At 59.2% G+C, this 16386-nt stretch overlaps 2 protein-coding genes across 6 annotated transcripts in view; one reads left to right on the top strand and one right to left on the bottom strand.

Annotated features, from left to right (window-relative positions):
- Positions 1-5257, bottom strand: part of TWNK (twinkle mtDNA helicase) — a 100499-nt gene extending 95242 nt beyond the window's left edge. For all 5 annotated transcript variants that reach the window (XM_054033411.1, XM_054033412.1, XM_054033409.1 and 2 more), the window contains exons 1-3: positions 3955-5257; positions 2764-3004; positions 1862-1969 (exon numbers count right to left, since the gene is read on the bottom strand). In XM_054033411.1, the coding sequence (XP_053889386.1) occupies positions 1862-1969; positions 2764-3004; positions 3955-5200 (1595 nt within the window). In that variant the 5' untranslated portion in view covers positions 5201-5257. The remainder of the gene's footprint in view (positions 1-1861; positions 1970-2763; positions 3005-3954) is intronic.
- A 712-nt stretch (positions 5258-5969) lies between these two features.
- MRPL43 (mitochondrial ribosomal protein L43) lies at positions 5970-11238 on the top strand. The gene is made up of 3 exons (XM_054034764.1): positions 5970-6130; positions 6906-7012; positions 10994-11238. The coding sequence occupies exons 1-3, from the start codon at positions 6000-6002 to the stop codon at positions 11221-11223; spliced, it is 468 nt and encodes a 155-aa protein (XP_053890739.1). The 5' UTR covers positions 5970-5999; the 3' UTR covers positions 11224-11238.
- The last annotated feature ends 5148 nt before the right edge of the window (positions 11239-16386 follow it).

Genomic DNA, 16386 nt, shown 5'->3' with positions numbered 1-16386 from the left:
CTTCTCACACACCTTGGGCAGGGAGAGCTGGACTCAGGTGCAGAAGAGTTCGTTTGTGAAGTGTCTGGCTTGCCAGAGGCTCACAGCACTGACAACACATCAGTCATCAGAAGCTCTACCCCCAACGAGTCATGCTCTTTTCTTCCACATACAGCGGGTTCATTACCATGCACTAGTTTGGAAACAGGCCTACTGCCCAAATCCAATACTTCCTCTACCAAATACAATAGGTTGGAAACAAGAGGACAGAGTCCGGTGCCACAGCTCATATCACTGCCACCAATACCACCATATTCTGTGGCTGCACAAGAGGGTGCAAAAGTTAGTGATGTAGGCACAGGACAGCATGGCTTGTTTGTGCAGGAGCATGCAAACGTAGAGAACTGGAACAAGGTTGTGTCAATGTCTCTGACACTTAGGATGGTTGCATTAAATAAGTAGCTATGTCATAACAAGAGACCTAAACAGAAGTTGATTCAATCTGCCGCCGTCAAGACCCAAGGTTTCTTGATCGAGTACAACATTAACACGCGTGCATTCAAATGTCCTCTTAACGTTCAGTCAGGAAAGTACTTTCACTTGTTTTCAAAGCAGGTGTTTTCGGATGAGGGGTTGTGTTTCTAATAGTTAAATCAGCTTGCACACTTTTGTTTCAAGGTGCTAATGCTCAATATATAAGAGCTGTGTAAACACGCTCTTTCCTGGTGGTATTAGTCAAATATTCCGAGTACCTGTTGCCAAATAAAAACTGAAATTCAATAGCGTGATCAAAGATTGTGCCTATTGTTTGCTCGCTTTTATTACATCCTGCAGCTCAGTAAAATCCAACTGAAGTTTGTTAATCCTAAACGCAAAGGTAGTAAAGATTGAACCGTCAGTGATTTCCATGTGCTACCTCGTCCTCTCTGTAGAGGCCTTTGTACACAACAAACAGCTTAGGAAGAACCGTATCTGGATTCAGCACACCCTAATTAGCCTAGAACACCTGTTACCAACTTTGAACAAAAAAATGCCTCTTACAGGCATGGCCATGCTGTCTCCGGTTTTAAAAAGTAGAGCTCTTTACAAGATCAAGCCCCCACTGTTCAAGGGCAGGGGCAGCGTGCAGAGCCGCTTGCCACGCCTCCTCTTAGGAGCAGCCAGGACAGGTCACCGCCTGCGGGGAGCTGCCTGAGATGAGCGCCCCCCGCATCCAGCACCCCGTGCCCCCACCCTCTCCCGCACCCAAACTCCCTCCCTCTTAGTTAACCGGCATTTTTCACCTACCGGCACCTCCTATTCCCCTAACATGCTGGATAAAACAGCTTTTAATGCATCTCCTAATACAAACCCACCTGCAGCAATTTCCCCCCTCCCTTTTGCCCTGATCTTCTTGTCGCATAAAATTCCCAGCCGAGAAAATACTTTGCACCAAAAAATCTAAACCCCGGAAAAGGTGTAAACGCCAGAGCTCACTTTGCAGACACTGACTAACGGGATGTTCTCTTCAAAGGTATTTTATCGACTGATACCGAAAAGCACGACTTGGATTGGAAGCTCTTTGGGGCAGGCACTGTTGTTGTGTCCTGCGTTTGTAAAGCGCCTGGCACAGCGAGGCCTGGTCTATGACTTAGGCCCCTACGTGCTGCCACAATGCAGATGGTAATAAAACCAGATTCCCTAAATACATTATACAGGCAGCGCCTCTAGATGAGGAAAGGCTCCCTGGGACACGTGGGTCCAGGTAAGAAGGGGAACGAGTGAGCTGGGGCCCAAAGGAACCAGGTTCACCGGTTACACCAGAGAGGACTGCATGAGGAGGTTCGAAGCTGGGGAGAGGAAGCGTGAGTGGAACACAGCAAGTAAGAGGGAAGAGGGTCACCTGTCCACAGTGAGCTGCTCCTGCCCCATCATGAACTGGAGATTGTCAATGACCACGTGGCTGATATCATACATGTACACCGCGTGCATCATGGTCTCTATCACCGTCCTGAGGGGGAAAGGAGAAGAAGCTGCCTCAGTCACACGCAAATGAGGCCCCAGAGAAGCTGGTTCCTGTGAAGGTGAGAGGAGGAACGACGGGCTTGTGGTTCAAGCACGGGATGGGGACTCTGAAGAGCCATTCCCAGCTTGCCACTGACTCATTGCAAGACCTTGGGCAAGTCACCACCTCAGCCTACCGGCTACACCAGGGGTTGGCACCCGATCTACAGGCTGGGCTGTGTGGTTAATTAAATCGACACTCACAAGGTGCTTCAGACAGAAGGCATCACAGACACACTTTTGGCTGTATGATGCCAAACCAAAGGCCTGACCCTTCCTTGTCTGTAAAGCTGCTGCTCTCTTCCCCCAGAGGCAAGGGTGTGTTCCCTCTAGTGTCCCGCAACAGACGGCAGCATTTGCAGCCAGAGTCTTTGACCTGTTTTGAGCCCCGGCATACACTTGGCATTAGGTACCAAATGGCTCTGGTGATTCCATCCGGCCCATCTAAGCGCCCCAGATCACAGACTGCATAGCAACACAGGACCCCCTAGATCCCTCTCGGAGGTGTGGTCCAGTGGACTGGGCACGAGACTTGGAGCCAAGAAGTGCCTAGTTCTAATCCCGACTCTACCGGCAGCTCTTGTGTGACCCTGGGGAAGTCCCTGCGCCCCCGGCTGCCCCACAGAGTGTTATATCAATACGAAATATTCTGGGGGCAGGTCACTGCTTCCACGGTGAACATGGTGCAAAGGTCTCACGAGGGTGGATGTGCAAGAGCGCGGCTGCTGGCAGATACGTTACTTGATGCTCTGGTGCCCGTGGAAGGTCATGAAGTAGAGCGGCAGGTCCTCGAACTTGTCTGCCCACTCGTCAAACTGGTCCAGCTGCTCCTCCAGCCGCCTCACCGCAAACTGGGTCAGCATGATCTTGGCCAGGCGCACGTTGTTAATCTCAAAGCTTCCCCACAGGGTGTTCACCCCCTGCATGCAGAGGTCCAGGGCGTACTCGCTGATAAAGGTCGTCTTCCCACTGCCCGTTGGGCCTGTTTCAATGGAAATAGGGTTAAATGAGAGCTAGAGCCCCCGGGCTCTCCTGCCTTGCCAGCCAGAGAATGCTGCGGGAGGCTGAACATCAGGAAACTCTTCCTAATAGAGACTAGGACTAGGGAAGAACCTCGCTAGTTGGGAGCCACTTATCTGGGGTGGGGAAATCACTGGGGAAGATCCTGTAGGGCCTAGCCCTCCTCCGGTCAAGGACTCAATGAGACCCAACAGGTCTTTTCTGTCTCTAATGTCGAAGGGCCAGATTCTGCGCTGAGTTACGCTGCTGGACATCCTCACAAGAGGGCTCTCCAGATGAGAACAGTGATGCGGGACTAGCATGCAACCTCTCGTGACCATGCTCGCAGTAACAGGCGGGCTAGCCGCACAGGGAATTTACACATCACTTAAAGCAGCTTGGAAAAAAGAAACTGGGCCACGTTAATCTGGATGCACTTCAACAGGATCAACTGTGCCCAAGAGTCCTTGAGAAACTTCGGCAGGTATCTTACATTTTCCAGTGGAGGCGGGAACAAGGGGGAATATTATTTCTAAGGCCAATGGTATGAAAACAGGCTCTTTATCTCTTCAATGTCTGGCAGCTCCTGCTGCTCATTCCTCACTGGAAATCAGACTGGCTCCTGGTAACATCACAGTCAGCTGTTACGGTGCAGGACATGACATTACCACCAATTCCAGGTGGGGAAGAGAGGATTAAACAGGAACCCACCAGTCTGCAGCAGCCATCTCGACTGAGTCCTGGCTATAGGAGTACTATCAATGACAAGGGGAGTGACAAGAGCTCTTTGCAGGAATGGAGAGACCCTTCCCCATGCCCCCTCCCCACCAGGCCAATGAAAGACAGGGGGATGAAGTGCTCAAAGACGGAGGCTGAAGCTGCCAGAGGAGTCCCATTCTCCCAGCCCCCTCCCTCACACCAGTAGCCAGTCACCTGTGAAGACGGTGAGCTCCCCTTTGCGGTGGCCCTTGAGGAGTTTGTTGAGCTCAGGGAAGCGGGCCCACTTGACCCCGGCCACTTGCTCCACGTTGGACAGCTCCCCGAAGACCTCGTCTCGCAGCTGGCGGAAGGAGATGATGGACTTGTGCCCGGCAGGCAGGGCGGAGCGGAGGATCTTGGAGAGGTTCATGCCGCGGGTGAAAGCCTCCAGTGGACGGGGCTGCTGGTCACCGGGTCGCACCAGGGAGCAGCGTTTGGGATTCAGTTTGCGGGCAAAGAGCTTGGCGGCCTCCCAAGAGCGGAGGTCTTCACCTAGCCACAGGGTGATGCGCTTGAACTGCTCTAGATAGGGAAGCAGGGCCGGGGGCAGGCAGGTAGCCCCACGGGGTAGGGACAAGCTGGGCAAACCAGTAGCCTGGTACAGTGCCAGGGTGTCCAGCTCCCGGCCTGTCAGCACCACCTCTGTGTCTCTGCGGCCGATCAGGGGCAGGCCGAAGAGGTTGTAATAGGCGCTTGGCCGGGGCAGAGTGTTCTCCACGTAAAGTACCGTGTCCCCCTGGCACTCGGCCCCCAGCAGCTTCAGGCCCTTCAAGCCGGTGCCACGGGGGCTGAACCAGGGGAAGACCAGGGTGCGGGCAGTCCTCAGGTAGCGCACCCCGAAGCGTTTCAGGGTGGCGTCGGACACCTTGGAGATGCCGAACATGGCCTTGGCCGTCTGAGTCTCCTCCTCGTCCAGCAGCTCCCAGAGTGGCAGTGCCCGGTCCCAGATATGGCGGGCGTCCTCGCCAGCCTGGTCCGCCCCGTCAAGCTGCTGCAGGCCAGCCTGAGGGACTCCTTTGTGCTTCAGCTCCACGCTAGCCTGGAAGTCCTGCCAAGTGCCCTCGGCCAGGGTGGCAGTGCACACAAAGCTGCCCGTGGTCTTGTCGATGAAGAGGCTGTAGCGGGCGCTACCGGCGGGGGGCTTCTGCTCCCCCGGCCCCTCCACAAAGAGGCTGGGCGCGTGCAGGCAGCTGTAGCCGTCGTGGAAGGGGATGCCCTGGGCTCGCAGGTACTGGCGGATCTCAGTGACGGTCACGGGCGGGATGGGGCCCTCGGAGGCAGGGAGCGTCTCCTTCTTGTAGTGCCGCCGGGAGGGGCCAGTCAGGGCCCCTGTGCTCAGTGGGGCACCCCGGCCCCTCGCCCAGCCGGCGAGCGCAGGCAGCAGGAGCAGGGGGGCTCTGCAGGGGGGCACCCCCATCATCCGGCCGGTGCCAGCTTCCCCCACAGGGCACCGCAAGTTCACCAGGCTCGCCCTGCAGCCCCGGCTCCTGCCTCCACCCCCCGGCTCCCGCCTACTCCCTGGAGTCTCCCTACGCCCCCTCCCACCACAACCCCCTCCCCCCACGCAACCTCCTCACCGCCTCCTACCCCCCCCCGCACCTCCCCCCCGGAGTCCCCCTACGCCCCTTCCTGCCCTCCCACAACCCCCTCCCGCAACTCCCTCCCCCCGCGCAACCGCCTCCTGCCCCCCCCGCACCCCCCCCGGCTCCCGCTCCCCCGGAGTCCCCCTACACCCCTTCCTGCCCTCCCACAACCCCCTCCCGCAACTCCCTCCCCCCGCGCAACCGCCTCCTGCCCCCCCCGCACCCCCCCCCGGCTCCCGCTCCCCCGGAGTCCCCCTACACCCCTTCCTGCCCTCCCACAGCCCCCCCCTGCCTCCGCCCCCAACCCCCCGCGCAGTCCCCTGCACCCCTCCCCCCGCGCAACTCCCTCGCCGCCTCCTGCCCCCCCCCGGCTCCCGCTCCCCCCCGAGTCCCCCTCCTACTACAGCCCCCTCCCTGCCTCCGCCCCTAACCCCTCGCAGCCCCCTGCCCCGGGGCCCCTCCCCCCAGCGGCGCTGACCCCGCTCCCGCCCCTCAGGCCGGCGCGCCCCCGCCCGCTCTCGCGCCCCCCACGTGCCGCCAGGAAGGCGCCATCCTCCCCCGACCCCGGAACCACAACAGCTCCGCGTCACGTCCGGGGCGGGGCCGGGGCCGGAGCCGGAAGAGCCGCCCGGCGCCATGACCGCGCGCGGGACTCCAAGCCGCTTCCTGGGCAGCGTCCTGCGCAACGGGCTGGGCCGCTACGTGTGTCAGCTGCAGCGCCTCAGCCTGGCCTTCAGCCCGGGCGGGCAGACCTCGCGCGGGGCCAGGTGCGTCCCGACCCCCGACCCCTGACCCCTGACCTCTGACCGGGGCAGGCAGCTGTGACCCCCTGACCCCTGACCGGGGCAGGCAGCTGCCGTGACCCCCCCCGAGCCCTGACCTCTGACCGGGGCAGCAGCTGCTGTGACCCCCCCCTGACCTCTGCACTCTGACCTCTAGCCAGGGCAGGCAGCTGCCGTGACCCCCTGACCCCTGCACTCTGACCTCTAGCCAGGGCAGGCAGCTGCCGTGACCCTCTGACCCCTGCACTCTGACCTCTAGCCAGGGCAGGCAGTTGCCATGACACCTGACCCCTGCACCCTGACCTCTGACCGGGGCAGGCAGCTGCTGTGAACCTCTGACCCCTGCACTCTGACCTCTAAGGGGGCAGGCAGGCGCTCTGACCCCTGCACTCTGACTGCTGCCTGGGACAGACAGGTCCCGTGACCCCAGCATTCTGGCCTCTATTGTGGGTAGGCAGGTATCCCGACCCCTGCACTCTGACCTCTACCCCGGGGGGGATAGGTGTGTACAGCCAATCCCTGACCCCCAGGCGCTCTGACCACTCACGAAGGACACGTTAAGATCTGTGCACGAAGCTCCTACTCCCTGCACTCAGACCTTCATTCCTGGCTCCCGTGTCTCACTCAGCAGGCTGCTAGGTGCCAGGTGGGGGGAGCACACCTGCACCCTGACGCCTTCTGTAAGGTGGGTCACAGAGCTCACACGTAGGCGGTACAGTACTGACCCCTCACCTCTGATTTCTCTGCTTTTTTGTTGTAGAGGTTACATAGAAGAGAAGGTGTTGGACTTTGCCAAGCAGAACCCTGGCATTGTGGTGTATGTGACCCCACAGAAATGCCGAACTCCCACAGTGGTTGCAGAATATTGTGAGTATGAAAAATGCTGCTTCCACCTTAACTGAAGGGGAGACTTGTGGAGAACTCCCCTGCTATTTAACAGTCATCCTGGAAAACAGGGGGTTTAAAGCATCACACTGGCGGATGCTTCCTCCCAGATCAAAGAGGCTTGAATTAAAGGGAAGAGCTGTATGAAGGTAAAAGATAAACCCACTTTAAAAGTGGGTTTAAGTTAAACCAGAACTAGGCATTCTTACTCTAGAATAAGAGTGTCCACACATGGAATTATTCAGGACTAGCTAGTGCTTTACATTTACATGCTATCTTAATCTGAATTAATTTTCAAGCATAGACAAGCCCCAGCTTCTAGACTTATGACAGCAGACTTCTCTGGCAGAAGAGCTGCGAGTCTTTTGTGGATGGAGAGAATCAAACTCCACCAAGTAAAACTATACCCAGACCAGACTGATGGCTGGATTCAGGGACTAAGCTTTTGGAAGTATATTGCAGTTCATATTGTGCTGTCACAGTGCCCAAGAAAATGCTGGCTTTTGTTAAATGGACACCCAGTTTAGTCATAGTCTGAAAATTATGCATCTGTTGTTAAAGCAACAAAGAGAACTAACAAGAAACTAGAAGGAAGTTTGTGTAATCTTGTTTTTGACAGCACATATGCCTCATGTACTCCAATTCCCCTGTTTTGGGTCTCTTGCAGCAGCAAAGAAGAGAAAAAACAATTTAAAAATGTGATTGTAAGACCGCAGCAGTTGGTCAGGACCAGCTGTAGGACCTGCAACTATATTTAAGTCATTGTTTGTCAGCTTGAAATCCACGAGAGACAGGACGGGTGAGAATCTTTTATTGACCTAATTTCTGTAGATGGAAGAGACAAGGACAAGTTTTCAGCCTACACAGAGCTCAGCCCTGAGGAACAGCTCTGTCTAGCACAAAAGTTTGTCTTTGTCTCTTCCGCCAACAAAAGTTGGTCCAATAAAAGTTTTTACCTCACCCACCTTGTCTGTCTCATTTCCTGGCAGGTATGTGATTATAGCAACACTGCTCATTTGAAATCTAGACTGTTTCAATGGGCTTTTAACATCTTGCCAGAGTACTATCTTAGCATCGCAGTATGCCTTCTGAAGGGTAGGTGGTGCCATCTCCCTAGAATAGATTTCTCAGATGCACAGATAAGACAAAAAGCAGAGTAAAGCACTCAGCATTTGTCTGTGGCTGGAAAGGCTAGAGAGGTATCGACATGGGATCACATGTGGAAATGCATTGATCTGAGACATGTCCTCTTAGAATCAGCTCTCGCTGGCAGTAGGCCATTTGATTGGCAATTCAGAGCTTGGGGTAGCGGTACAGAAAGTCACTTCCGCCTTGGAGTTTTGCTCACTGGAAATGGTGAGATAATTGCATCGTGCCCCCAAGCAGCTAGGCTGCTGGCAGAAGACAGGATCCTGTCCCAAAGCGCTTACGGGCTGAATGATGGACTAGACAGACAAGGGAGGATATAACACGTGGTAAGAAGGGACCCAGACTGCTAAAAGAGGATGACTCAGTTTAGTTGCTTAGATGATCTGGCGAGGAGAGCCCTGTTAGCACTTGATCAGATGACACAGTCAGTCCCGTCTGGGGGGAGGGGAGGGAGAGAAGGTAAGTACTTCCCTGCAGGTGATGCAGCAGAAGCAAGTTTTTAGGAGTGATGTGGCTCAGGGGAGGGCCGCCATTTGCCCAGGAGGTTTGTGAAGGGAAGGGTATCCCAGGCATTCAGGACAGAGGCACATGGTAGAGCAGTTATGGAGGCTGGGGTCCCTGGGAGAGCAGAAAGGGGGAGGGATGCCAGCAGAGATGTAGCAAGGGCCTGAAGGCAAAAGGGGAGCAGTTTGGAGAGCCAGAGAAGTGGTTCGCAGCGGGTGAGGGTGCAGGACTAAGTGATGTTCAGGGGCAGCGTTTAGGATGGGTTGGAGCAGGGTGAGGGGAGGAGGTAGATGTAATCGGGACAGGGGCAGAAGAGGGGGCTGGTCACTGGGCAAACCCCCCTTTTCCGCTGAGGCCCCCCAGTCAGGTTCCCCCTCTCCCGCCCTGCTGGGCCTGCAGCCCCATGGCCAGTTGTCTCCGGTCTCTGGCTGAGGAAGCGTTCAGGAGCTCGGTGTTTGACTGAAGGCCGTAGCTCTCTGCAGCCTGCGTGCAGCCCTGCTCCTGCCGGCTTCCATTCAGGAGTGCCCTCGCATAGTCCCCTTAGCCGGGCTGCCACCTGGGCACCGCGCAGAGCGGGGCTATCCCAGCTGGCAAACCCAAGCAGCTCTGGAAGGATCAGCAATTGTCTAACATGCAGTTTCCTGCTGGCACTTTAACCCTCCCCATGCCCGCCAGGGAACTCCCTTCCCCATCCCTGCGTCCCCCTGCCCGCAGAGTGGGCTCCGAACACCCGGAGCGATTGGAAGAGAACTGGGCTGTCCTCGCCGGGACGGTCTGACACCCAAGTCCCTGCATGTGCTGCTCCAAGAGGAGCTGAAACCCGCCAGTGCTGACCTACAGGAGAACTTGCCCCTTCCTGCCCCTCCCCCGGCAGGCTCCGTTGACTCTCCATAGCTGGTGGGGGCGTCTCGGGAAAGACTCCTGGCCCTGGATCTCCTGCCGGGGCCTCGCTGCACGTTCTCCCCTTGGTCAGGCTGGAGGGGCTGTTGGGTTCATCGCAGGGACGCGGTTGTTGTTACGGGGAAGCAGGAGTCCTTTGCTGGCCTTTAAGCCAAAAGGCCAGTGGGGTTTCCTGTTGGGCTCTTTGTAAGGTGCCTGGGCACCGATCAAAAATCCTGCCCATCCTGACACGTCTGGATGCGGCTGGCAGGGTATTGAGGCCAGCAGTCCTGCAGCCTGGGTGCATTGAGCTGGCGGGGTCTCAGCTGCATCGCCCCCAGCGCCGTGCTCCCTAAGCCCTTTAGCTGGTAACTGGCCCATTCAGAACCGCTCTCCGACGCTCAGCGGAGGCAGGCGCCCTGGTGCGGGGAGAGCCTGCCCTGGCACTAGCTGGAGCTCTCCTGTTCGGTTCCCCCCACGGCCGGCCCAGCCCCTGTCAGCAGCACGGCTAGAGAGCGGTGCAGACAGCACTGGCTGAGCAGAGGGGTTTGCGGAGGGTTTTAAAACCCAGGCCATGAACCGCAGGAGGTTCTAGCGCAGGCTCGTGGAACGGGACCTGCCGCTGCAGATCGCATCACGCTGGGCTAAGAATAGCAGCGGCCCCTCTCCCCGGCTTGCACAGGAATCGCCCCGGGGTCTGGCGGGAAGGGGGCTTGCCTGGGCCTGGGCCGCGTTGATTCCCTGGGAGGGCCAGGTGCGCCGATGGTGGGAGGCCAGAGGGAAGTGAAGACGGTCCCCTCACTGTGCTGTGCCAGCACATAGACACACCGACAGTGCCGAGACAGGGGTCTTCCTGCGGAGCCCACAGGAGCACGTGGCCTGTTATTCCTGGGGGGGCTGGATGACTCAGGCAGCCGACAAGATGCAGATCCTTGTGCCTCCCGCTGGGGGCAGAGCAGCCAGACGCCCGCTCAGCCCAAAGCTAGCAGAAGTGTAGGAATCTCTCCTGCATCCCCCTCTGAGGGGTAGCTGGGTGGGAAGGACAGAGGGGTCTGGCTTGCAGCCACGCGCCCAGACCTACAGCTAAGCAGGCGTGGATCAGGGCGATATTTCAATGTCCAAATTCCAAATGGGGAGGGTGATCTACCGCCCCAAGCCCCCTGCAGTTTAAATTGTTTCTCCTTTGCATCCCATCCTCAAGTTTTGTGCAGTGTTGCTGCGTGCGGTTAAACAGCTGCCACATTCCACCTCAGAGGTGGCTGCATTTCAGCAGTGGGGAGAGGAGGGTGGGGAGTCCATGTAGCTCACATTGCAGCGCCTCATTTAAAGGGATACCAGACATGTGCTTTATTACTAGCCTTGCGTAGCCTGCGTGTCCGGTGATAGGAGCGGGTCTGGGCTAACTCCCTGGGTTCTTCTCTCTCCTTCCAGTGAACGGAGCAGTGAGGGAAGAGATCATCGCCGACAAGACAGTGGATGAGATAACGCAGCTGGTCCAGAAGCTAGCCAACCAGTCGGGGCTGGAGATCATTCGCATCCGCAAGCCCTTCCACACGGACAACCCCAGCATCCAGGGCCAGTGGCACCCATTCACCAACAAGCCGAGCGCCCTCCCCATTCAGAGCCTGCGCAGACAGGAACAGCAGCCGAATAAAGTGTGACCTGCTGGAAAGAGAGTGTGACCAGGCATTGTGTGTATGGGGGGGGGGGGGGGAAACAACCCCCCTCTCAGGTTCAGATCCATGGGTGAAATACTTCTCGGAAGTGTCAGCCGTTGACCCAGCCCATCGTTAATAGTAACACTACAGGAGCCTTGCAACTGAACGTCTCCAAGCACTTAAACCCCCTGGGATGCAGAGACCCCTTATCCCACCTTGCACATGGGGAAATAGAGGCAGAGAAGTGAGGAGGCTTCCCCATGGTCACTCAGCAGCAAATAGAACCAGGAGTCCTAATTCCTGTTCTGTGTAGTAGTCAGCTGCCCTATTCCACCTCAGAGACAGCTGCATTTCAGGGGGGTGGGGGGATCTCTATCCCAAGAGCCTGTAAAGCACAAGGGGATCAAGGAGCTATGGGAGGCAGCTGTTCTTTCAGTCCCAGCCCCCACACTCACCTTGGCAAAGTGCCGAACTTTTCTCCCATCCCAGCTTTCAGGCCTTGCAGCGTTACCGCCCAGGCCTGGGCCCAGGTGGGCTGTTCATGGGGGGATAACGGAAGCGTTTCTTGTTGGAGTTTTCAAGTTCCCAACAGATGTGGTTCCCCCCCCTCCCGCTTGCCCTGGGGGAATTCCACAGCCAGGCCATTCCGCCTCATTCTTCACGCTGCTTCGGGGGTCACTGCCGATTTCCTGCTGCGGGAAGCACTGAGCAGCGTTTCTCACCGTGACGGCGAGATCGGGCAGGCCTGCAGAGCGACGGCTGCCCTCCCCCCCCCCCCCCCCCCGAGACACGGCCAGACGAGAAGCAGAAATCGGGTCCTGCTGCAAGGCTGGGGCAGCTCTGGAGAAATCCCCAGATCTTCAGCCCACGGCATGGGGGGAAGGATGGGCAGCACGGACCCAGAGGCGGACGCAGTCAGGTGGTAGATGGCCAGCTGTTCAGCAGGGCTCCCTCAGCCCTCATTGACTGGAAGGGGGGTTGAGGAGGGGGCTCTGTCCCAGTGGGGGCAGGGCTGGCTGCTGGGCAGCCTCTGGCGATTGGCCTAAGGGGTGGGGGGTGTTTATGCACCTTGGAGGGGATTTCGTGCCAGCGAGGGGCCTTGGCCAGTCGGCGTGAACAGAGATGGGGGGTTTTGCCACATGGACGGGGCAGGGACCACCACCCACCCACCAGCCCTGAGCGGTGCCCGGGACATGGACCCCGCAGGCCCCTCCCAAGCAGACTGTATCATGCTCCCCTGAAAGTGGCGGGTGGGGTGCAGCCCCTGCCCCCCGCTGAAGCACCTGGAACCTGGCTGCTGTCTTGGGGGGAGGACGGGCCCAGCTCCAGCCAGGGCAGGGGCACTACCATGAGCTGTATGGCCCAGCAGCCCTTCCCTCCTCCCCCAGGGAGTGATGGGCCCCCTCCCCTGCTGCCCCTGGGCAGCTGTGCTAGGGAGGAGGGTGGCTTGTGGGCTGCAGGTTGGGGTGGGGAGTCCTGACTGGAACTCTCCTGCCCCCCCTTCCCCAGCCTGTGCTAGCCAGATGCCTGGCCCCCTCCTGGGGGGGGGGCAGAAGGGGGAGACCAGACAGGAGCCAGGGCCTTCACCCCAACAACTAGCAAAGGCCACTGACCAGAGCGCTAGGAGCCTGGTACCCCCCTATTCCCTGAGCATGATGCCCTGCCCCCACCCTGGCACAGGGCTGTGCCACCCACCAGCCCATCCACCTCCTGCCCTGTGGCCCACCCCCAGCCATCCCTGGGCCCAGCGGGGTGGTCACGCCCTGCTGCACTGCGTCAGTTATCACACCCCATCACTAGCAGGAGGCACCCACAGGGCCTGAGCATGGCTCTGGGCAGACCCACGCTAACCCCCCCCCCACCCTTTGGTTGGGGGTCCTGGGCAGCACCAACCCAGCCCCCTCCTTGCAGGGCAGGCGTCTGGACTGAACCTCCCGCCTGGCCACGGTTGGCACATCCAGGCCTTCCCCAGCAGCTCCTTCTGTCCCCTGCAGCACCGGCCCACCCAGGCCTGCTCTGCCCTCCCTGGCTAAAGGGGCGCCCGGCTCCTCCTCTCTCCAGGGGGCCCACACCCCCTTGCCCTGGGAGGAAGCTGGCTGCCTCCAGCATGGCTAGACAGTGCTGGGCAGAGGGCAGCCCATGGGGTGAGGGGTTGGCAGCCCTGCCAGGTTTCCAGGCCCTGGGGGCGGGAAGCCCCTGCCAGCTCTTTAGTACAGCCACACCTCTGCAAAGGGCTGTAGCCCAAACAGCTGGGGCCTGGCCCCAATTAACACCCCCGGCCGAGCCTCCCGCGGGAGAAACGATGCTGGTGATGGGCTGGGGGTGCACACAGAGCCCCTGCCATGGGGGAGGGGACTGGGGGACCTGGCACGTGGGGAACACAGAACCCCTCGTGGAAGGGGGAGTTGTGGGGAGTTGCTGAGAGCCCCGGCTAGAGAGCAGGGTACACACAGAGATGGGGGGCAGTGAGCTCTGAAGCACCCCTCCCCGCTAACAGACGTCTCCAGCATCTTTCATCCTGCAGGATCCCCCAGGGCCCCAGAGCAGGACCACGCCACCCACTGCTGAAATGCGACCACTTCTGGGGCAGGCCGCGGCTGCCACTTTTAACACCGCTCCGCAGCTTAGGCCAGGAAGTCATGCTGTGCTCCATTGCCGGGGGGGGGGGGGGGCAATGGCCCGAGTCAGAGCGTGGCCCGGACACCAGGGCTCACCCCCGTGCCAGCGAGTGGGAGTGGTCTTGGACCTGGCACCAGCTGCTGTCCTGGAGCAGGTAGCAATCCTGCTTTGCCTTCCTCCCGCCAGGTCTCCTGGCTCCTCAGGCCAGCTGGGGAGGAGGAGGAAGAGAACTTATGCACTAGCTCATCCTCACCCCGACCACGTGGGGCAGCCCAGCCCCAGGGGGGTAAAACCAGCCTTACCAGTGCAGGGCCCCATGCTCTAAGCCATCTCCTCCCAGCACACACTGCTTCCCTGCCCCCAAGCCCTGGGGGTTTATAAGCCAGCTGGCCCACTCACAGGGCCAGCCCCTTAACCCTTCCCTGGCTGGGCCTGTGCAGACCAGCCTGGGGCAGGGCGGATTTGGAGTTCAGCTGGGCAGGATGTCCGGCATGAGGCAGGAGGGGGGCACCCAGCTCACGTGGGGACACCGATCTCCCAGCGTTGGCATCTCTGCCCCTCCTGTGGGCGGGTGGAGGAAGCCACCAACTCCCTTGCGCCCAGACTCTGGCTCTGGGGCTCCTTGTCCCCACTGGGGCCGGGCCGAGGGGTTTCCCCACCCCACACATGCGGGGTCCTCAAGGGCTTAGTCGGCTGCGTCCCCAGCACTGGCTCTGGATGGACGCGCCCGGCCGCAGCTCGCAGCCCTCGCTGGGTCGGGACCCGCTGGCTAGTCCCTGTTCGGTGGTGTTAAAGAGCAGCCAGTGGCCATGGGGAGGGGGACTGAGATCTCATTCCCCACCCCTCTGCCCAAGCGTGTGCCATCCTGGCACCCTGCCGCCCTCGGCGCAGCCCCATTTGCTGGGGGGGGGGTTGATTTTGTCCAAGGTTACTAAGGGATCAGTGTCTCTGCAAAGTGGAATTTCCTGTGCCGGTCGCCTCCCGGGGCTCCTTGCTCGGCTGATTAAACCCAGCTGTTCTTGCCCGACAGCGGCCCGGGGAGAACGGCAGAGAAATTGAAAGGTGCCACCTCATGCAGCGATTCAGCAGCAGAGCCAGGAAGAGAACCTGCCTCCCCCAAAGAACAAAGCTCCATCATTTTTTTGTATGGTGGCTGCTAACCTCGGCTGTGAAGGTGCTCCTCTCCAGAGCAGGGCGCAGTCTAATGCCAACGCCCAGCTGAAGGCCTCACAAGTGCAGACCTTAACAAAGCTGGTGGGGGGGAGGTGCCCCAGCTCCACACCACCGTGACTGACCCCACATTGCTATGAGCTGGCGTTGTAACAGCTTGAGCTAACCCCCCTATCCCAGCTCCTCACTGGCTCCATCACACCCAGCCGTGGGGCGCTACTCAGGAGGTGGCGGGTCTAGGGCCAGCTGCTGTCAGGCAGGTTGGTAGGGTCAGCGAGTGGGTGGGCTCTGATCACAAGATGCCCCCTCATCAGGGTCGGACTCAAAGGGGGGGGCAGGACCTGTGCCCTACACACAACCCCACAGGGCTGGCTTACAACCAACCCCCCAGCAGCTGGTGTCACAACCCCAAGGACGGGCCTATCTGGGCCAGTGCATGATCCCCAGGCAAAGCTGGAGGTGTGGCTGGGGATCGCTTGGGGGACCACAGAGTACGGGGGTCTTCCCCCAGGGAAGGGTCCAGCGCGCCCAGCTGACATCTGGGCAGTGTACCCCCACAGAGGAGGCTGTTCTTTTGAATGGTGCTGCTGAGACCTGCTGGCTGGAACGCTCCCCCCAGCCAAAGGCAGGGGCTTGCCCGTGCCAGCGTTGGGCCAAAGGGTGATGGGCCGGGAGAGGGGAAGGAGGCATTTCTTGAGCCTGGTTTCGGCCTGGCCAACCCTTAGCATTCAAAGATCACGAGGCTGGTTTAAAACCGTCAGCCTCTGAAAACTCCCCTTGTGCTGGAGGGGGGCGATGGCTGCCGGCCGCGGGAGTCTTGGGCCCAAAGCCATCAGGAAAGCCCCAGGGCGGTCAAGCACCCTGCTCATCAGCAGACAGCACCTCAAACCCCTTCATGGGGACAGACCAGCTGCAGGCACTGGCCGGGCCACCCGCGGGAACAGACTGCAGGCGTATCCGCGCGGCTCTGGGGCCGCTCCCTGGAGGGCAGTTGCAGGCTGTGAGGGTGGGGGTGGCAGCTGTTAGCATGTCCCTGATGGGAAGCAGGGCCATGGCTTTTTGGGCACAGGGCTGGTGGGAGGGGCAGGCATGGGGGTTTCTTAGCCAGGGACTGGCCAGCTGCTGTTCGCTTGTCCGGAGAAGCAGGCCAGGGTGCACTATCCGAGTTTACACCAAGAACACCCTGATTCATATGGTCGCTGTCTCAGCCTAACCGAAGCAACCCAGTGAACCCCCAGATTTTGGCCTCCTGGGTGGGAGAAAAGGGGCACCCCTAATACATTTGAGGGGTATTTTCTTTGCCTTTTGGATTTCAATCGCACTTGGGTCCCGTTTTCGGTGAGAGTCTCTCCTAGTCACAGGACTCCTAGAGCTGGG

Source organism: Malaclemys terrapin, chromosome 7, assembly GCF_027887155.1.
Source record: "Malaclemys terrapin pileata isolate rMalTer1 chromosome 7, rMalTer1.hap1, whole genome shotgun sequence".
Lineage (NCBI taxonomy): Eukaryota > Metazoa > Chordata > Testudines > Emydidae > Malaclemys > Malaclemys terrapin.
The sequence above is the reverse complement of the archived record's forward strand: the minus strand, read 5'-3'. Positions and strand labels throughout refer to the sequence as shown.